This window comes from Peromyscus californicus, unplaced genomic scaffold, assembly GCF_007827085.1.
Source record: "Peromyscus californicus insignis strain IS unplaced genomic scaffold, ASM782708v3 Scaffold_10__1_contigs__length_136768540, whole genome shotgun sequence".
In the NCBI taxonomy this organism is placed as follows: domain Eukaryota; kingdom Metazoa; phylum Chordata; class Mammalia; order Rodentia; family Cricetidae; genus Peromyscus; species Peromyscus californicus.
The window spans coordinates 13,332,753-13,355,767 of record NW_026294391.1 but is presented as its reverse complement, the minus strand read 5'-3'; the positions used below and the strand labels follow the sequence as shown (position 1 = coordinate 13,355,767).

Below are 23,015 nucleotides of genomic sequence, written 5' to 3'. Positions count from 1 at the left end.
GGCAGTGCGTATATACATATATGTAAGCATGTGTGCGTGCGCGTGCACACACGCACACACACACACACACACACACAGATACACACACATTTGTACCCACAGAAATGCTTCAAAAGATATGAACAACTGAAAGAACTCCATAGGGACTATTTCTTCAAAAGTATCATATAAATACTATACAACGTTATGCTATGAAAAAGCGTAATCCATAAAAAGAAATTTGAGGACTGGAGAGATGGCTCAGCATTTAAGAGCACTGGCTGCTTTTCCAGAGGACCTGATTTCAATTTCCAGCAACCACACGGTGGCTCACAACCATCTGTAATGAGATCTGGCGCCCTCTTCTGGCCTGCAGGCATACATTCAGACAGAGGACTCTTAACCTAAAAAATACATATATATAAATAAAAATTAAAAAAAATAAAATAAAAATTGAGAAAATAATCCTCATCAAAATATAAAGCCTCTTTCCTGTGAAAGGCTATTAAAATAATTAAAATATCAATTACAAATTAGGAGAAAATATCTTTAAATTACTTATCCAACACAGTGAAAAAGCAAATTTTCAAATGAGAAAACGGACAAAAGATAGACACTTCTGTACAGACACTTCATCCAAATGGATATATAGATAACAAACACAAAAGCGAATGTGGGACATCATTAACAATTAGGATATTGCAAACTAAGACTACAATAAGATACCACTACATACTTATTAGAATATCAAAAATAAAACATGGTGGCAGTATTACTTGCTGAGAAGTATATATAGAATCTGCATTTCTCACATATGGCTGGAGGAAATCTAGACTAATACAGCTACTCTGAAAAATAGTTTTTCAAATTATTTGAAAAGTTAAAACTGAGCTGGGCGGTGGTGATGCACGCCTTTAATCCCAGCACTTGGGAGACAGAGGCAGGCAGATCTCTGTGAGTGAGTTCTAGGCCACCCTGGTCTACAGAGTGAGTTCCAGGACAGCCAAAGCTACACAGAGAAACCCTGTCTCGAAAAACAAACAAAAAGTTAAAACTTACTGTGTGATCCAGCAACTACACCATTGGACACATCCTCCAAAGATTTAAGAATTTATTTTCATGTGTAAATGTGTATTGAACACTGGAAATGGCCCACGTGTCCACTGAAGTGGGTGAATAGTTAAATAAATTGTGGTGCATCTGTACAATAGAATACTCTGAACAGCATGGCTACTTTAATGAGTCCAAGTGTCAAAAGCTAGTTTCCAGAGGATATGTACTGAATGATTCCATTTCTGTAATAATAGAGAAACAAGTTCTAGAGGTGGTGGTAGCTGCTGCTTAGGGATTGGGGGGCAGAAAGAGTGAGCATGGCTACAAGCAGACAGCTTAAGGGAGTCTTGTAGTGATATGGTTAAGTATCTTGATGTGGTAATAGTTACCTAAAACTACACACATGATTAATTTTTTTTTTTTGGTTTTCTGAGATAGGGTTTCTCTGTGTAACAGCCCTAGCTGTCTTGGAACTTACTTTGTATACCAGGCTGGCCTTGAACTCACAGAGTTCACATGCCTCTGTCTCCCAAGTACTGGGATTAAAGGCATGTGCCACCACTGCCTGGCTCACATGGTTAAATTTTTATAGAGCTACACACACACACACACACACACACACACACACACACACACACACACACTAGTGTTTATGAAATGTGAAATCTGAATAAGTTGATGGACCCTATGGACTGTATCACTGTCAATCTCCTACTTTTTATACTGCATTGTAATTATACAAGATATTTTGGGGGCACTGGGTGAAGGATGACTGGGATTTCCCTGCATATTTACTTCTTGTGAGTCTATAAACATTTCATTTTAAATTTTAAACCTAACAGTAACTTTTCTGAATGCTCTGTTTTGCTTTTTATGTAGGAAATAATTTATTTGCTTTGTATAGAAAAATGAATTCCCATTTAGTCACATCTGTGTAGTTTTGTGCCTAAAACTGTAAATATATAGTAGTGTGTAAATAAAGATTAGTAGAGCCCATGACATAAAGGTTTTTAACTCTCACATGCAGGGATATCAAAAGCTCCAGGGTTTGGTTTGGAGTTTCTTGGGGGGTAGAATCATTGATAGGTTGCAGAAAATAGACCCTTAAGTGACCTCCAGTGATTTTTCCCTCCTAGTGTTTACTCCTTTGTATAATCCCTTCACCTCCAGAGTAATCTGAGTCTTATGACTCTATTTTCTATTCAACAGAACATGGAATATCACTTCAGTGATAATGTTGCTGACAAGTAAGCTAGGCAGACTCTTTCCACTTAATTAGCTTTATAGATTAACTACTATGAAATAAGTCATGTCGGGGGAAGCCATGTGGCAAGAAACTGTGGGTAACTTGTCCACTGTAAGCAGGCCTTCCAGCATGTAACTGAAGCCTGAGTACTGAAACCACAAGAAACTGAACTCTCCCAGCAACTTGAGAGAGCTTGCAAGTAAGTAGTCCTCCAGCCCCACCATGGATGGGACCTCAGTCTTGCCAGGCATTTGGTTCACAGTCTGCTGAGACTCCGAAGCAGATGACTCACCCAAGCTGGACTTCTGACCTACAGAAACTGGAAGACAAGTGGAAGTTCCTGCTACATTTGCAGTAACATGATGCTCAGCAATGGAAACCCATACATCAGTCCTCTGTGGAGTCCTACCTAGAGCGGAGGCCACACAGACCTACTAGGACCAGTCTCATCAGTTTGAGAAAGAAGAAAAGTCAAAAAGAGCAGCTCAACACTTTTTTGGTGATCATGTCCCAATATAATGTCCTTTCTTTTTCCATAGACATGACTGAGACCAGAGTTAAACTGTAATGGAGAAATAGGACTGTTTGTTCAGGATTTTGTGTTATCAGTTCTCAGTTGTGATATGACTAGTGATAATACATTTATACTTAACTTGTAAAATGTCTAATTCATTCATTGAAATATAGTTATGTCAGCTTGAATGACTTCATATTCAATTAAGAAAATAGGTAGCATTCAATCTTATATGGAAGTAAAATACCCCAACTTAAGCAGAAAGACTGTTGAAAATGTCCACTTAACACATATCTTAACTCTTAGCTGTTCTAAGTTGTTTATTTATGAAGGAATAGTCTTGTGGTTGTGAAAATAAATGAAATATTTTCATTCAGAAGAGATTCAAAAAAGCCTCTTTGGGAGCCCTAGGAGGATTGGAATATAGAACTCGACTAACGATAGTGCTGCACCCATAGATCAGTGCATTGCTCAACTCTCATTAGAGAAGTTTCTTTCTGCAGTAGGTGGTAAATTAACACAGTGGCCCACAACTGGACAATATGCAGAGATAGCAGCTTGGGGACACTCAGCCCTAAATTGGATGTCTTTGCCTCATGCCATTCCTCAAGGCCCAGGGATCTGTGTAGAAGAGATGGCAGAAAGACTGTAAGAGCCGGAGGTGCTAGATGGCTTCAAGAAAACAGCCTTTTCCAGACAGCACAAGGAAGACGCACATACGAACTCACAGAGACTGTGGCAGCATGCACAGGACCTGCGCCAGCTTGTCCAGACAAAAATCTCAGTACAGAGAAGAGGAAGTGAATATAGCCCAACCCTAGACCAGGACCTGTTGGCAACTGGATTGACAGGTTCTAGGAGAGGGAAACTGAGTTTCCTTCAGTGGAGTGACATTGGTATATCAACCTCACTCCAGGGCAGGGCTGGAGCAGTCAGTAAATACAAACTGGCCTCCATAGTTTTTAAGTTTTCATTTCTTTTAAGATAGAAAGGACATGAGTTTGGGTGACTAGGGAGGTCGGGGAGGATCTGAGAGGAGTTGGGAGAGGGGAAAGAATGTGATCAAAATATATTGTATGAAATTCTCAAAGAATAAATAAAAACAACATTAAGAAAAACTAAAGAATGCTATCAATATATTTTTCTCAAGATTCTTGGTTGAATTGTATCCATGAGACTGTGAAAAATCTGAGGAAAATGTCATCACTTTTTATATTTTTATTTCTATCAATTTACTAAGATGCTTATGCCTACGTTGAATATATATCTACATACTTTCTGATGAAGTAAACAGAAGATGCTACTACAAAATGAACATGGTCTACAGCCTACTTAGACATTCTTAGAGACAGATGCTATTGGAAAACAGGACATTTTTCTGCAGTTGAAAAATTGGTAAAGGAAAGGCACTCTGAATGTACCCATTGAGTTATGAAAATGACATTCTACTTGCTGTTGAAAGAACAAATCCAACAAAGTGTATTAAACATGTTGACTTCAAGCAAATGTGTGCCTGATACTCTTTTTTCCATTGGTCAAAGGTTTTACACACTGAATTTTACCTTTAATGTCTGCCTTTCTTCTAACTACAGCTTCTCTCTTTGAATATACTGTCTTCTCTCAACAAGCACCACGTTCTCTCATCCAAAATATTTTTAGTTTCAAGACACCAATCAACATGCTCTCTCATCTCTGAATACACTATTTAGAAGAAATGTTTATGTGGCACTCAATTAGGAAATTAAAATAGATCAAAGGGATCCCAAGGTACCTCTGAGTCCTCGACTGAGAATATAGTATGTCTATGTACTGTACATATTTTGAGGTCAGATGGACTGTCCCCATTCACACTTCCCTAAGGTTTATGAGATTTTCAGTTCCTCTTTCTCTTGGCATTTTTAAAAATTACGTAAGTTGCCACTCTTCAGCAAAAAGCAGTTCAGTCACCAATGAGCCCGAACAAGAGTCTCACCATGTCACCAGATGAGAAACACCTGAAGAAAGAAGAAGGCCCATCAAGTTGTGGGTAACAAAGTAGTTCTGTCCTTCAAAGAGAGCCATGAGAGTTGTAGGCAGAGTTTCCTTGTAAGCATTCTTTCTGTAATAGCCAGAGAACGTTCGTTAGCATAGACTAGGCCTCTCCTCTCTGCACTAACTCTCTATATTAAAAATCATTGTGTTTCTGCACTGCCCTTGTGTTAATTAAGCAGAATTTTAGTTGTACCTGGCAGAGTTAAGAGCAAAGTAGAATGAACAGTTTCTTTATCTGCAGCAAATATAAAATGATGAAAATTTTAAGAAAAGAATAGGGTTGGAGATAGAGCTCAGCAGTAGAGCACTTGCTGCACATGCCTGAGATCCTGGGTTCTTATAGCTTAAGTGTGTTGTTATCCCATACTGCTGTGAGCAAGGAGATGAATTTTTGAAGGCATAGTTCACTATAACTCTCTTAAGACTTCCAAATCCTCACAAATAAAATAAGAACATGCATTCGCCACTTCCTAGTGTAGAACTGTACATTTAGATTTCCCCAAAGCACGTGAGTGACAAAGAAAGAGTACAAAAGAATTTAGGGCCTGGGCATAAGCTCAGGGCTAGAGCACCTGCCTATCAAGCACAAGATCCTGGGTTCAACCCCTAGCACTGCAAATAGAACAGAGAAAAATTCCTGCCAAGAGTTCTATTTTGATTTAGTATAAATAGATGTCAGAAGTTGTTTTGTAGATGCAGGCTTCTGGGATCTGTCCAGCAACATCACAGATAAACCTTCCTCTTCAAACAGTTTTCTGTGCGATAAAATGGTCCTTGTGACATCTACCCTTACTGCATGGAACTAGTTTTAAGTTCTCAAGGTTAGGCTTTAAAAGGTACAGCTCTCTTCCTGTATAACTGGCCAGGAATCAGAATATACTTCGAGTATAATTCCTACTAGGTAAATGGCAGTGGTGCTTCACTCTGGTCAGATTTTATCAATTCTTGAGTGTGTGTTTCCCCTAGCTATGAGTAAAGGAATACAGTAGAGGAGGATGTTTTCAAATCAGTCAGCCTTTCAGGGCTTTGAAATTTATCTTCTTGTTTTAATACAAACACTAGGGAGCATTAGATTTGAAATGTCTATGCTCTCAAGTTGAAGAGACACAAGCACTTGTGTTCAGGAACGGTTTTAACACAGCTTTCTCAAGCCTAACATTCCTTTCAACTTACCTTAAATTTTTGTACCTAAATAGATGTTCTCCTGATGTTTGAGGCTCTCCTTTTCCTCGAAACCTCACATCTCCCAGCAGATGAGGGTCTTTATGTAGACAGCAGGCACAAATTCCTTTACAGACTTCAATTCAGTTTTCTATTTGTAGGCTTGGTTTCCTTACCCACTGATCCTTGTTCTTTGACTTGTGAAAAGTAAAAAGTCTCTGCTTCCATGGACTAAGTTCACACAACCCCAAAGTAGTACAGTCTCTGGTTTACTATAGACTCACTGATCCTGTGCTGTTCATATATAAATTACACTCCCAAATTTAAGACAAACCACTGATACCACATGGAGCACGATACCCTACTGTGGCCTCATATACAGCTGTGCTCCTGCTGTGGCCTCATATACAGCTGTGCTCCTGTTCTAATCCCAGCTCCAGAAGTGTTAGCTTCACAATCACAGAGAGAAAGAAGCACATACTGCATTTCTACTCTCACCGTCCACAATGGCATGTCTTATCTTCATCCTTATTAGCATGGAATGTTGTTATCATTGTTTTTAACAGGTAAAAATGCTGAGGCTTATAAGCTAGATGACTTTCTCAAGGACACACACCTAATACTGTAAGTGATGGATCAGAGTTTCAAATCCACACTTCCCCGAGTCCAAAATCTACATTCCTTTTTACTATACTAAATTTGTTTTGCCTAAATATGTGCTTGGCTATATAAAAATATTCAGGTGTCTCCCGCAACAGTTATGGCTTTTAAGAGCCAGTTGATAAGAACTGGATTCCTGGACACTTGAAAATACTCTTTTTTTCATTGCCTTTCCTGGATGGGATTTTTTCCCACTCAATTTGACTTTACAAACATTCATCAAGTGTCTCCTCTGGGTAAGCTGTGACACTGTGGGCACCATTCCTGTCAGACATAACTCAGCCATACCCCATAGTGTGATTTGCCAAGAGAATTGCATGCTGACTTTGCCTTCTGAACCTGCTCAGTTTTGACATAATTTGTGTCCTGGGATAAGGGGCCATGCACGAAGTCTTAAATTTGGTAGGAAGGCACTTTGTGTAGGGTTTTTTTCTATTATATTTTGGTTTCCCTTGATAAATCAAAAGCCAAATTTCTATAACCTTATGCACAGTTCCTTTCAAGATGCTAGTCTGGCTACAACATTCCTCTTATTTACATGAATAAAGAGATAAATAGGACAATAAGGACACAGCTGAATCTCTGTGTTTCTCTGTGCTTCAGGTTTTTTTTTTCTGTGCACATTGCCATTAGTGAATCTGTTTCAAACTGGACCCTCCCTTGCCTCATCCCTTTCTCAAGCCCTGTTCCCAATTCAAGTCCCTCCCCCTCTGCCAGGTCAAAATTGCCAACTGTTTATTTTGTGTGTGCACAAGATTCAAGACTAATTGCTCTTCAGATTGCAGCTGATAACAATCCTCTTCCCATTTTCAGTGGCTGCTGCTTTGTCTCCAGCCACTCGGAACAGAGCTGCACACATTGATTAGGATATAATGTAAGAGCCAACCAAACGGTGGTGTAGAGGTTGATCCAGGACCAGTGGGAATCCTCTGCATCGTTGGTGGGGGAGTGAACATCCCTTACCTTCTACAAGTCTGTGAGTGTTTGCTGCCACCCCCAGCTAAGTGTCCCCTGTAATAGAAATGTCCTATTTGAATTGCTTTGCTTTGCTTCTTCCTCCCTTTCCAGCTCTGTCAGTGATCTAGTTCCACTGGTTTCCCTCCCCTCTCCTCTTTCCTCTCTTACTACTTTATTTGTTCTTTTCCAGTCACCGTTTTTTGGCTAGGCTATCACAAGTTGACTAGCACAAAATTCAGACGGCAGTCAGCCTTGCTTTAAGCCCTGACCAATGAGTATTTGATTACTGTAGGCAGTGGCTATTTAGGAACAGTCTTAATCTCTTAAATATAGCCTGGCTAGAGAGGAGTGGGGGGAGGTTACAAGGTGTTGGCCCACAGGGAGACATTTTTATAAAGTTGCAGATCTGCGCAATGCTTCATAAACTGTGAAAAGGGTAGCAGCGAGCTTTAGGGTCAAGCATCAGAAGCAGCTGTGAGAAGTGGCTCCTGGGAGAGGAGGCAGGAGTAAGACAAGCACGCCAATATTTTTATTTATATCTATTTTTCAGTAAGATCCTTATGGGATGTTTTCGTGCATCAGTTGCATGACCAAGTTATTTTTTAAAATGTTATGAGGAGTCATTGAAATCACAGAAGAGTTCCCCTTTGGGTCCAGCATGGCATTATGTTCATTAACCAAGAGGATATCTGCTGGTGGCCCATTTGAGTACCTCCTACTTCTGACCAGCAATGATAGCGGAGGATTATATTATAGAATGGTGAGAAAGTAGAAGTCAGCTTTTGATATATAAATTGCTTGTTAAAATGATCAAACACAGAAAGTACACAAAAATCTGGAGATGAAGGAAAAAGAGGTTTGTACCATTTTATCAAGTGACCCTGTGTACATCACTTCCATGAGTCACATTCATCCCCAAACAAAAGCCAATAGTATTTATTGACTTGCTTATCCCTTAAAGTTGACTTCAGAATCAAATAAGGGTCCTCAAGATCAGCCTACAAAATGTTATATAAATTAAATAATGATTACTTAATTACTTTAGCTTTTAATATTAAAAACAAAGGCTACAAGCTTTGATTTATACCAACAATCCTTCTATCAATTGACTTCAAGTATAGTATCATTTCCAATAAGAGTAGGTATTTAGATTTTTTTCTTTCCCATTTATTAATCCTTTAGAAAATTACTTAATCTTTCCAAGACTCAGTGTTCCCATCTATAAAATAGGATTATCATGACATCTGCCTTTTAGGATTGTTTTCAGGGTCACAAGAGATAACTCACAATATTATTAGCAAAAGCTTTCTCCATGGTAAGGGCTCAGCAAAAATGAGCAGTTCCTAGTATTGCCCTATGGTTGTAGTTGGTACTCCAAGAGGCTTGAGACTGGCAGCTTCTTTTTCTAGAGATTTTTGCTTTTGTTACCTAGTCAGTAATTTATCTGGAACCAAGGCCCATAAGCGTTTTCTTTTATGCATTAATAATTATTGCTCTCCCCTCCTTTCCCTCCCCAGGTTTAGTGATCTGTAGAGCTGCTAAACTGTCTGTAAGGCAATTTTGTTCATGCAGGGACAGTCTTCTTAAAGACAGCAAGACTATGCACAGCTTCAGGGGTTGAGTGGAGCATACTTTCATCTATGTATCTTCATGCACCATACCCCAAGACAGTCCCACCCTTGAGCTGCCCTTAAACTTGACTCTATTCTTACCCAAATTGATAAGGTAGAACAAAGTATCCCCCCCCCATATTTCAGTCTCTCTCCCTCCCTCTCTCCTTCCCTCCTTCCTCCTCCTACCATTTTAACCACTTACACACAAACACTAGAGAATTCACCAATTTAACCTTTCCTAGACTACCAGTGCCACAAGAAGCAAGTAGACTCAAACTAGTTTAGCACCTGATTCTGCCTACCCTATTCATAATTATTTGCAGTGCCATACCTTAAGGCTAAGAAAATATTCACAGATTTTTTTTCATTTTTTTTTACATGCCAATCAGAGATACCCCCTCTTCCTTCCTCCTGGCCCCAGCCTTCCTTCCCAACCGACCCTCCTTCCCCCCAGGGGGAGGCACATCCAGTAGAGGCAAGTCCAAGCCCTTCCCCCTGCCTCAAGGCTGCCCGAAGTGTTCCATTATAGATAGTGGGTCCAAAAAGCCCCCTCATGCACCAGGGATGGATTCTGATCCTGCCGCCAGGGCCCCTCCAAACAAATCAAGCTACACAACTGTCTCGCCATGCAGAGGGTCTAGTCCAGTCCCATGTAGGCTCCACAGCCATTGATCCAGCTTTCATGAGTTCCCACTAGTTTGGTTTGGTCGTCTCTGGAGGTTTCCCCATCATGATCCTGATTGATACACTAGCTCATAGAATCCCTCTTCTCTCTCTGACTGGACTCCTGGAGCTCTGCCTTGAAATCCAAATACACTCTCTTTATTATGAAGGACAACTTTGTCAGTTGAGTAGCTGATGGGACCAGTTTAGCAATAACACAAATCAGAAGTAAGCATTTGCTTCCCAAGAACATGTGGTTAGGTGACATGGACTTAGCACCTCCACATTCTGAGAGACATTTAAAGCCACTGTTGGATGAATCAGAGCACAGACAGAACAGAAATTGAATCTTCGGTGTTCTGCTGTTTGACTGAGTTGTAACCAGATGAACATATTTGCAAGAGTTCCTTTTGGTCTTAGGTTGAGAGTGTATCTAAATACCTTTTAGATATTTATTCTACCTATTAGATAGAGGCAAAAGTCTCTAGATTTGGGAGTTCCTAATTGGTCTAGCATGTTATTGCAAGGTAAAACGTGAAAAATTGGGAATTATGGCACATTAGTTACCCGACCAAAGGACTGTTTCTTTTTTTCATTCCCTGTTTGTGAAATCATTTGTAGAACATGGTCCTTTTCAGCCGGGTAGTGTGGCGCACACCTTTAATCCCAGCATGTGGGAGGCAGAGGCAGGTGGATCTCTGTGAGTTCGAGGCCAGCCTGGTCTGCAAAGCGAGTTCCAGGAAAGGCACAAAGCTACACAGAGAAACCCTGTCTCGAAAAACCAAAAATAAACAAACAAACAAATAAATAAATGAAATAAAGACCATGATCCTTTTCAAGAAATTTAACTACACCCTTTACAAGCATTGCTGGTCCATTCTTTTTCCTTCAGTTAGAAAAAGAAGTGAACTGAGGTGATCCTCAAGTTGGGCCTGACACCCAAATCCCATCATAGTGACTATAATACAGACGTTTGATGAGGGGCAGGCAAGTTCAGTCAAACAGGTCATGGTTCAAACTCCAGCTCTGATACCCAGTCTGACTTAGAACTAGCTGCGTAACTTAAGGCCCAGCTATCCATCCCTTTCATCAGATGCTTTCTCCTTTCTCCTTAAGTGAAATGATGCAAGTAAAGCAAGGGGCAAACGGGGGCTCTTCAGCTAGCAGTAACTCTCTTCCTGTGGATGGGAGTGCTCGAACTGAAACCCAGCGAAGTTGTCATCTTTCTTCCTGATGAGAGCCTCATGTGAGTCTCAATAGGATCCACTGGTCTTAGAAGACACAGTGGAGATAAAGAGGCCATATGGCTTGCTCGTGGCAGCCTACAGTTTGAAAAGTTGGGGCAGAGAATCCTGACGGAAGAAACATGTTAGAAACTTCATCTGTGAGAGCTGGTAATCAGGTGGAAGGGTGAAGGAAAAAGCAGTTAGAAGCAGATACGGCTTTGTCATCCTGTGTAAGTTCGTGGTACCAGACAAGTAAGTAAATTGGTATTCTGGCCTCTCTGATCCTGGACAAGTTGAAGATCCAAGTCCAAAATATTCTGGTATTTTTCCTTACAGACGTTGTATGACCCCAGAACTCCCCTTTCAGCAAGCAAGCACTGTTGTAGCACCAGGGGCTCCTCCTGCTCAACTCTCACTTACATTATTGCTTTCCCGTCTTTCCTGATCATAAACTTTTAGCTTCCCCACAGCTTAAAAATAATTGTCCTCCTCCTAAAGTGATCGTTCCTTCTGTGCATTTGTAGAGCAAAGCCAACCTTCTGCAGGAAGCTACCTTTCTACACAAATTTCAGTTCTCTAACCCAATTCCCCCTCCCAGTATCATTCTTGAAGTCAAGCCGTTTTCCCGCTGGTCTTCTCTCATTTGTTCCCGTGGCTCCCCTTGAGTCCCAGAACTCTGCCCATGTTCCAGGAGGTGCTGTTAATGCGGAGCAAATGCAATAGCTATAATTACACGAAACCCTCATTCACCTTAGAGAAGTTGTTAAAGAGCCCCAATCGCACTGAACTAAGATGTCCTAAAGCCCAGCCCAGGTTCTCCCATTCATTTACTATTTGATTTGGATTCATGCAGCCCTTCTTTGATCCCGATTTTCTTCAGCCCCAACAGAGTAGGCTGAGCTCTGAAACTTAAAAGGCGGTTCTGCGGTGAGAGCACAGACTTTGAACTCTGTAGACCAGCATTCACATCCCAATCCTGTCAACAAAGCCACAGTAGTAAGATGGCTTAGTCAAGGGTGCAGGCTATTCTGCACAAAGCAATCATTAACACGGGTGTGCAGCTGGGGGCTTCTGCTGAGTTCTCCATTCTTCCCAGTTGTTGTTAGACCCAAGCCAATTATCAAAAGCCAAGTTACCAATTTCTGGACTTTGTCAACCAGGGGCCACATTGTTTAGCTCCTCCCCACCCCTTAAGCAGTTAGTTATTCTTACCCTTCTTAGAAAATTCCAGTAATTAAAAAAAAAAAGGAGAGAGGGATGTGCCAGAGATCTGAGAAGACACGGAATCACAGGCCAAGCTCTCACTTAACACTGTTCCTGTCGCTGGATTTCCTGCTCCTGTTTTTAGTTATCCCCAAACTTCTAAGTTTTCAGCTTTAATATCCCAGTGGATTCATTTTATGTCACCAGTCCTTGATATTCATCTTACTGATGTTCCCATGTCAGGGAATGACACTTATATACAGAGAATTATTTCAAAGTTGTTTAATGGGAGAAGCTCTGAAACCACTATCCATCAATAGTAACCCATATAAATAAGTAACATTCTATCTATACAATGAACTATTTCACAGCTATAAAAAGAAATGAGGATGCAATGCATACACTGAGCTTGTAAGGGCTTCCTGATATATTAAATGCAGAAATCCAAGAAACATTGTACTCAGAACACTATGAATTACACCAAGAATAAGAATAGATGTGTATCATACATTTGCACATGTTTGTAAACTATCTTTTGAGTGGTGTGCAAAGGACTAGTTAAAGTTTTTACCTGCTTAGGAAAACTAAATAAATATAACATCGTCCTAGGCTTTTCTATAATTTACTGGCAAAGAAGAGAAACCTGGATGATTCTCAACATTTCTTCCTTAGCATAAAATATAGTAGAAGTAGATTCACTATAGTCTGTACAGTCCCAGGGGGCAGAAGGGTCTGCCTTGTCAGTACTAGGGTGACCTAGAGATCTTAGTTTGTCTGTAGCTATCCTGAATTTGGTGCCGCAACTCCTGGAAAAACCAGGCAGTACTTCTCCCTATTTCCCATTCCTCCGCTGTAGCGCTGAGCCAGCCATGGACTAAAGATCTCACAACTGGTATGAATAGAGCCTCAGCCTCACAATCCACAGGGGACAAGGGACCCTGAGTGGCAGATATATGCTCTGCAGGGGATCCTCATCTAACTGACAAGAAAATTGAGGCTCAGAGAGGTTAAGTGATTTGCCCAAGGTCACACAGCGAGTAAGTGCTGGAGCCAGTCTGTCTGACTCCTGTCACGTCAACAAGACCCCGGGGAATGTAAAGCTCTCACAGAAACAGTGGGTCTGGCCTTTCTTAAAGCCTAAAGCACCCAGAGTTGCATTTTAACTAAATCAAACACTGTTGCTCTGAATCAACTCTGGCAGGCCCATGTTGAGAAACGGATTTCTTCCCATTACCCCCACCCCCAAAGCAAAGAGAATAGATGTCCTGGGTTTGGAGACCGAAGGAGACAACAGGATAGCTCCTGGAGCTGTCCTCATAGTGGGAGTCCAGTTCTTATTTGGGGAGTGATCATCCCTCAACTCAACTCAGCCTCCTTCACAAGAGCAGTGCGAGCAAACAGAACAGAAGAGTAGCTACTAGCTACTAACAGGTACTGGTGCATATCACGATGTCTGCCTGCTGTTTGATTGGGTGGGTGTGCAATTCAATTTGGCTATGTAATAGGGGCTCATTTTACGAAGAAAGTGTAAATAATTCCTCCAGAGCCTCACGAGCCACAAAAAAAAAAGAGCTGCAGCAGTTAGCAGAAGCTTTGGGGACTTGGGAGGAAGATAAGAAAAGGTCATGGCCACAGCTGTGCTTGCACTTTCTCAATTAAGCAACAGGCAGAAGTTAATTGCCTGTAGGTAATCAGGATCCCATTGAGGTATTTTAGATGTTTTCTAAATATGGAGCAAAAGAAATGCTCTCTGTTGGTACTGACAATTAATTTATATGCGCCGAGTCTTTGAAGAATATGAGGAAGAAAAATTCCCTGTGCCTGGGTGTGGGAGTTTCTGGAAGTAATGGGTTTAGGGGTTGGCTTGTCAGACAGGATCCAAAATGAAATGAAGCTAAGTTTTCCAATACTCTAACCTTTTCCACGAGAGCTCTACAATTTAAACAGACATTTTGTATGAACATTGGACACAGGCCCTGCTTACCTGTGCTTCTGAATCCTGGACTCTTGGGATTTGAATGAAACCTAGTGCATCTGTGGTGATTGAATTGTGTTGCTATAGATGTATTAACAATCAAAATCATCCCCACTACGGTGCAGTCTTCCTTGAGTTATCTGAGTTTTAACGTTACAATGGGCAAGAAAGAAAGACTAGGAGGCCTATCTGCAGCGTGCTCAGGTTAAGAAGCATCACATGGTGAGTGGTGTGGCTTTTCAGTACGTGCAAGGACCTCTTTAACCCTAACTTCTGCCTACTTGCTACAACACAGCTATTCACAACAGGAATGTGACAGATTAGACGGGGAGGATTATGACTGTGTTCCATTTTATGAAATCAATGTTGTTCCTGTAAATATGGCTACTTAGTTACCACCCCCCCCATTCCTCAGTGCCTATTACAAATACCTTACAAATGTGTTCTTCTGAGAAAAACTTCAGCCCCAGGATGCTGCAGCCTCCTAAGTTTTACAAAGCAGAGTATTATTTAAGAGGAAAACTGCCAAATTATTTGATGATGTCTTAAGAAGAAAAATTTCTGGGTAAATCATTTAAAGATACTTTTGAAGAATTATTTTCGATAAAAAATAGAAGTAACAAAGAAATTAAGTTCATGGATTTTTCCCCATAGGTCAAAAATAAGCTAAAAGATGCTACATAAATATAAATTCTAATTAGTCTTTCAGTCACCCTGGGATTGTTAATTTTTTTAAAAAGCAGAACTTCCCTCATGCTCACCATGGAACATTATGTCTCTAGAATGATAAGGATGGCTAGTTGCCCCTTGCGGGGAAGCTCATTAGCTCAGTTCTACTAATGACTGTTCAGGGCTGGTCACAGAACACAATCTAATTCTTAGCTATCTGTGGTCATGTCTTTTAGGACAAAGTTTAGTGGGGGTTGGGTGGGGTTTCTGTTCACTCTGTTGTATACATACTAATTAACCAGGCATTCCTACTTTTCTTGTCAGAGGGAGAAAAAGCAGAGTCCACCAACATTCTGTAATTACAGGTTGAGAAAAGTAGTGGAGAATGTCCAAGCCTTCAGACTTACTATCTGGAAATTATAGACAACACAGTGCACAGCTGCCCAGAGAGGGCAGTGAGATGTGTGGTCTGCAAAAGGCCAGTGGCTGAGAAGCACCGGGAAGTTCTCCTGGGACGTAGGCAGAGCTCGGCCCTTACCACATCTATCTGAAGAATAGCTTTGCCTCTCTGTTTGCTTCTTCTGATTTCCTCACAGACCTCTGTTCAGTTTGGTAGCCCCAAGCCGGCAAAGTTGTTTTCAGTGCATGTACCTCATTGACTTATAGAAGCCACTGAAATTTGCTTCTACCTGTTCAAACTATCATCCTGAGGCTGCCTTTAAAAAAAGAGCAACAGTTTATTTTAAAACAGTGATTGGCCAGGCTGTAGTGGTGCACGCCTTTAATCCCAGCACTCAGGAGGCAGAGCCAGGCAGATCTCTGTGAGTTCGAGGCCAGTCTGATCTACAGAGCAAGATCCAGGACAGGCACCAAAACTACAGAGAAACCCTGTCTCAAAACAACCCCCCTCCCAAAAAAATGATTGGGTTAGTATGTTAAGTTTCTCTAAAAGGGAGCAGTTTGCAAAGAAAAGGACTGTGGCCACTTTTAGTTCTTAGATATCCAGGTTTGGGTATACATATGTGTTCAGTGGTTGATGATATAGAGCCTCTAATTAGACAGTCAGTAAGAAATCCTTATTGAGACATTATCTCTACTGTACATACATTGCACCGACATTATCTGCCTCCAACTTCGTAATGTGTGTCTTACATGAATAGAATTCTTACACATGAACTCCAGACTCACTGGAACCTCCTCTGAAGTGATAGCAGCTGTCATTCAGAAACTGCAAACTCTTTGCCTGGCAGCTAGCCATGGCTTGCACACTGCTTTCTTTACCTTAAACAGTTGTTTTTTCCATTAGTTGTTAATATTGAAAAATCTCAAAACTTCATATAATAAACCAGGTTTGCAATTATGAATAAAGCTTCTATAAACATTTGTCTGAAGATTTTTGCAACAATTTCAGTTTTCAGTGTAATAGGTATATTCTAAGGATTGCAATTGCTGGATCACACATTGATTTTACAAGACACTGACAAACTGTTTTCCAAATGGCCGATAGCATTTTACATTCCTAGCAAAAAATGAAGGAAGAGTTCTTATTACTGCACATCCTTAGTACTATTTGATGTTATTGGTATTTTGGATATGTACATATAAATTTTAAAGTTACTTTCTTCATGCTTGCTGAATAGGACTACACTATACATCTTAACTTATCAGAATCCATTTCTGATTTATAATTTATAGTGATATATATGATATTTAACTTAGAGTGACATGCAGAAACTTTACTCCTACATAGACTTGCTAGCTCTAATGTCTCCTTATTAGTGGAGTTTAGCTAGGGTCTCCCAAGTTGGGGTTGCAAGTTGGGTTATTAAGAATGGGTCAAGCTGGAGAGATGGCCCACAGTTAAAAATACTTTATGTTTGCCGGGCGGTGGTGGCGCACGCCTTTAATCCCAGCACTCGGGAGGCAGAGCCAGGTGGATCTCTGTGAGTTCAAGGCCAGCCTGGGCTACCAAGTGAGTTCCAGGAAAGGCGCAAAGCTACACAGAGAAACCCTGTCTCGAAAAACCAAAAAAAAAAAAAAAAAATACTTTATGTTCTTCCGGAGGAGCCAAATCCAGTTTCCAGCACACATAGGCCCTGGAGTAACCACTGTATTTGGAATAGTGTGCAGAGGGAAAGGATGTGGTCCAGAGATAGATAAAATAAGAATTTGAGAAAGATAATTATTTTTCTTTTTGCTTATAGTAATATCATAAAACAGCTGACAAACGCCTGAACTAAAATATGAATCCTCTTGGGATATTATATGCCCAGGTTACAAAGTAAAAAAAAAAATCTTGGTTTACTAGCCCATTTTTTTAAGTGAAGGTACCGTTCAGAAGAGAAAGTAGATATTTAGATGTAGCATGAATTTCTAAAAGGTCTTATTAAAAAAAAACCCAGGAGCCAGATATTGGGGTGAACACTGAAAGATCAGAGAAACAGAACAAGCCACAGCTAACCTCACCTCGCCAATTCCTCAGTTGATCTTGTTTCCTCAAACTGGAAGCCTCTGTGTCCTCATCCGAATGGATCTCAGCTGAACTGCTGCTAACAGCCTAAAAACTTAAAAAGGCTCTAGTTCCTGGTCCTCACGCCTTATATACCTTTCTGCTTCCTGCTATTACTTTCTGGGATTAAAGGGGTGTGTGACCATGCCTGGTTGTTTCCAGTTTGGCCTTGAACTCACAAAGATCCGGATGGATCTCTGTCTCCAGAATGCTAGGATTAAAGGCTTGTGTGTCACCAATTTGTGGCCTCTATGTTTAATATAGTAGCTGTCCTGTTCTCTGACCCCAGATAAGTTTATCAGGGTGCACAATATATTGGGGGACACAATATCACCACATTTAGATACCCAGTAGTCTCAGTTATAGGTCTTTAAACTAAAAATAGGGGAAGGGAAAATATCTAATAGATTTACAGTACCACATGTGAATTCCCTCCTGTGGAACAGGCCTCAAGTCTAATCAGAAAATTATTGGTTAGCTTTGTAACCTTAATGCCATTACTGTACTAGTGGACATATCTTGTCATGCATGTCAGTATTCTAGTATGCAGAAGCTAGTGCTGGATTAGACTAGTGATGTCTTTTTCTCCCTCAGCAGCTTTCATAGTTCCTTCTAAAACCGTGGAAGCTTAACAGCAGTGAGAGAGAGCACATTTCCTGGCCACTTGAGGTTGATTTCTCTATATCTTGCATCCAAAGTGAATGATGTCTTCAGCAATAGGGTCTTATCATCTAATCATGGTGGGCAACCAAGAATAAGGACAGTAGTTTATTCTGTTTAGAGTACCTCTGGAACCTCTTTGACCAATAACATGGACCAATAACATGGCCTAGCTCTGAGGTTTTCATTTAATAACCCAGGCCTTCTGGGAGCACCGTTTTCCACCCACGCAGGTTACTTCTGCTTAACCTCCTTTTGTATATTATGTTTTTAATGAACTTACAAACTGGTGAATTTCTATAAAGTTTCCTCAGATATCCTTAGTTTGGATAACCCACCTTTTACCCTCTATCACCGATTCCGTTATTCACACTCAAACTTTTAACCTCAAGAAATCTCCCCTTTCCTTTAGTGTTGCCCATGTTCTACTAACTCCTAATTAAAACTTTTTCTTGGGTTTGAAGCTCTTGGATTTCCATATAGCATTTCTATGCATCCTTCATTTTAGTTTAGCCTTCTACAACCTCATCCTTTTCCTACCCTCTACCCACTTGGTGCTTGAACATCTTCTTTCCCTCTATTTCCCCTCTCTATTTTTTTTATATTTTGATATCCCCCCACCCTTAATACATCTTCTCACAATGGCCTGTTTCCAGTTCCTGGATAATAATTGGTTTTTTATTAATATTTAAGTTAACATACAAAAGTACGGGTTTCATTATGATATTTTCACTCATGTCATTGTACTTTGTTCTTATTCATTCTCCCCCATTCTTGTTTTCTCTATCAATTAACTAATTAATTAATCATAATACTAGGGATTGAACATAGGGGCTTGAGCATGTGGCACAAGCACTCTACCACTGAGCAATACACTCTCCCAATACTTGTTTGGAGTCTCAAATTCAAATGTTTGATGTAGTCACATGCTCCATCTGAAGGTGACAGCTGCTCCCTGGTACCAGCTAAGTGTTACCATGCAAGAACATAAGCCCACTTTGCCTAGATATTCTGCTTAAAAAGCAAATAAATAAAAGAAATAAGTAACTTCATTTTTTTCTGGAAATGTGTCTTTTAATTGTTACAAATTAATTAAAACATTTAAGATATACTAATAGGCCAAACAAAACACTTCTTTGGCCACTTAATAGTACATTCTGATTTAGATGATGGAGACTTCACAGGAAAAAAGAAAAAGAGCCTTGATTTGGCGAATTTCATTGTCTGACTCTTTATCCAATTAGTATAGGTTTGGTTCCAGATTAGTGTGGGGGAGTACTTATTCAGTCTTTATGTTGGCTTGTTTTCTATAACATAACCAAGAATGTCTTCAGTGGTGAAAATGATAAGTAGTCCCTGTATCCGGTAGGATCAGTCTGTTGTGCAATAACTGGAAAAATCATTGGCCAGACCATGCGCTAAATAAAGAAAGTAATCAGAAGGTCATTGTCTTTTGGAGTCCTTTTTATGCTTGCTCCGTCATCAGTTCAGGAATCCCCTGAAGGCCTTGATAAGGAATTTATATTTGGTTCTAAAAATATTAGGAAGCTATTGGACGCTTGTGAGCAGTGAAGAGACATAATCCAAATTAATATTCTAAGAATCGTCTAAAAGAGCTGATCGGAAGGTTGTATCTAGGGCTACAACCTTGACAGTTTGGGAAAATCTGCCTTTAGTGAACTCAGCCGTTTCCATTGCTGCTTGTCCTGTCTCAGGATTGTCATTTTTATATTTATACATGCATGTTTTTCTCTCTAACCTTACCACAAATGGAGATGTTCTCCATTGTTTTTGAGCAATATATCCTAAGAAACTTGAAGGATTTGTCACTGAGAGCATTTTATATAGAAAGGAAACCAATGCCTTTTCTGGTGGAACTAATTTCCTTGTGTTCTTGCCTGGCCTACAGGCTATTATTCATCAGCTATGTAACAGAGATAGAGTTTTCCAGATAAGTAATTTTCCCATCTGAGAGAACAAATAAATGCTCTCAGAAGTTCATCTAACCTATCTACTGCTATGCTTGTGTCTTTCAGAGAATACTGAAGGAAGGACCCCTGCTAAAGAACTGTAACTCCTTCAAGAGATGGAAGCTTAGATATTGTCTGATTCAAGGACAGAAGCTCCACTTTGCACACCATCCTTCGGTAATTATAGTATCCTTTCATCTGCATTAATGGGTGGGTGCCAGGAAATGTGTGGATGTGGAGAAGGCTATCAGTAAAGTAGAAGTTGAAACCATCTATTCTTCCTTTAACTAATCCCTTTGGGCCAAATGAATGGTAGTATTTTTCTTTCCCCTTTCCTATGTCTCTTCATTTTTTGTGGATTCGCTAGTTAGTTTCTGTATCCAGAGCTACCTACAACATTTGTGGGGCCCAGTGCAAAATCAAAATGCAGTACTATTTATTCAAAAACCAGGAAAAATACCACTAATGGTACTAACACAAAATGTTTCATATTTGTACTAAAATATAAAGCATTGGCTTATCGTGTTTTAATTTGATATTTAATGTTATTATAAAAAATTAAATAATTTGTATGAAGTTTGCTATTCAATTTTCTTTTGTACCATTCCACTTTTAAATGTAAATATAAGAACATTTAACTTACATAAAGAACACCATCATTATATAATTTGTGTTAGTAGCTCATACACGCGTGTATATTTTGTTTTCGGTAATATACAAAACTAGCTCTTGCTTTTCCACTTCTTTCTATTTTCACATTCTGCCAACACTTCCTGAGTAAATGGAAAGGCACAGTATCTTGGCCTAGCTTTCCTTTTCTTTGAGTATCATCCTTTTCAGCATTGATGGTTGCATAAGACGAGAACAGAACAGGAGTAAGAATGACTAGAAGAGGGCTCTCTGGTTGCTTGTTTCTTAAAAACAAAACAAAACAAAAAACTCTGCCTTTACTTTGTGTTTGTAGCAATTCTGGCTCCAGTAGAATGCATGAACTGTCAGGAGACATGCCTCCTCGGTCACAGACAACATACTATGTACATGCATTCCCATGATGATGGGATTCACTGGAATTCTAAGTCCAGGCATATGACAAATACTATTAGAATGACAAAACATGGGCGGACATGCAGGTGTTATGTATTTCCTGTATTCCTCTGCACAGCCCATGGACTTACTGGGCTTTATTTACAAAACACAAGCCCAAAGATCAAATGATCAAGAATTTAAAGATGACAGTAACAAAGAGTTAGACCAAGTCCTAGGCCATTCTGAACATGGAGCCTTATATGACAACACAGGTTATGTAGTGATCAAATAACCTTGTCTATATTGGTAGTACTGATTTCTTGCTGCTAGCTGGGTGGTATCTACCACATCAAATACACCAGGAGATACAGGCTCCAGTCTGGATGTGACAAGGAAGATAGTCAAAAGCTGCCACCCAATAAATTAGGACTTAATAATAATTTAAACTACAAGTTCCCCAGGCAGGCTCTATTTTGTCATCTTATCTAGCACTAAATTTATATTTGGATAAGTCTTCTGACCAGCCCAAGCCATACTACAAATCTACAGAAAAGTTTTAGGAAAGTTGTGTTTCTATTTAGTTTTGTACTTACCACATGCTATATCTACAAATATCATGTTACTATATAAATCCCAGCCCTCAAGACGAATAAATGGCTGGATCATAACTGCCAAAAATGTTTGTCTGTGTGTGTGTGTGTGTCTGTGTGTGTGTGTGTGTGTTTGTGTGTACCTTTAATGTCTATTTGTCTAATTAATGAGATGGCTTCTTATCATTCTTCTTCTATATCTTTCCAGTTTGCACACTTTGAAACAATTGATCTGTCTCAAGTCGCCTTGGCAGAAAGTAGCTGTAGAAATCTTTGCCACGGTTTCTGTGTAAGTAAGATTGAGAATAACTGAATGGGCATGGCTGGGGCTAGCTAAGAAGTAGGGTTGTTCTGTTTGTTCCATTTTGGGAGGCATCAGGATTATCAAGTCTTCTTTGATTGTGAAGTGTTATTATTCATACAAGTTTCCGCGAGCCTAATGATAGAGAGGACAGTGAGTACTAATCATGTTCTTTATTAACAAGCTGCTATAAAGCCAAGCTGACTTCAAGGGACAAGGGGCCTTTGATTATTACAGCGTCCAGTTGATCTTCCTGGTAAAGGTGGTTAGAAGTATCATTGGGAAGGGTTTCAAGAGACTGATAAGTCATAGGACAAAATAGAATAATCAAGGTTCATGGCATAGTTTCCTTTCGCAAGGTAGGTAATCCTCAGTGCAATCTAGTCTATAGTGAGACTGCAGATGAGAATACTTCTAAGAAAGCAGAGGGAGTGTTCAGAACCTAGTTTGCCTGGGATGTTGGACAGCTTTGGTCATTCATGTAAATCTAAAAACAGAATAATCACTGAAAAGTATCAAGTCTGCTAGCCCTGAACGCTCCTCCCTACCTTCTCCAAAAATTATTTTCCCCAGTCTCATCAGTTGGTTATATTAAGGCTCCTCTTGAGGCCCAGGCTTTCCCTTATCATAATGAAAGCACAGGGCCACTGCACATCAGATCAGCTAAGAATTGGATTTGAAACAAAGGAGTGACTGTAGCCATTATCCTAACCAGCTCCTATGCCTATCTACTGCAAAATCAAGGGCTACATGCAAAAGGAGACAGAAGCTGCGTGTTAGTATGGTTAGTACTAGCTTCAGTTTGAGGCATTCATCATGGAAAAGCAGAGCCATTGAAGCAATGGCTAACACTTTAGCCAATCGTGTTCTCTCTTACTGTCTGGAAAAAGTTCAAATTCTGCCATGGTCTCTATCAGTAAAACCTTCAGTACTGAACCAATGAGATGGCCCATCAGGCATAAGAGTTTGTCATGCAAACTCAATGATCTGAACTCAATGCCTGGATTCC

The 23,015-nt window shown here is 40.1% G+C and overlaps 1 protein-coding gene across 1 annotated transcript in view; it reads left to right on the top strand.

Moving 5' to 3' along the window:
- Positions 1 to 23,015, top strand: part of Dgkk (diacylglycerol kinase kappa) — a 129,469-nt gene that overhangs the window by 29,940 nt on the left and 76,514 nt on the right. Inside the window, 2 exon segments of the mRNA XM_052750517.1 lie at positions 20,156 to 20,266; positions 21,914 to 21,994. Coding sequence (XP_052606477.1) covers positions 20,156 to 20,266; positions 21,914 to 21,994 — 192 coding nt within the window.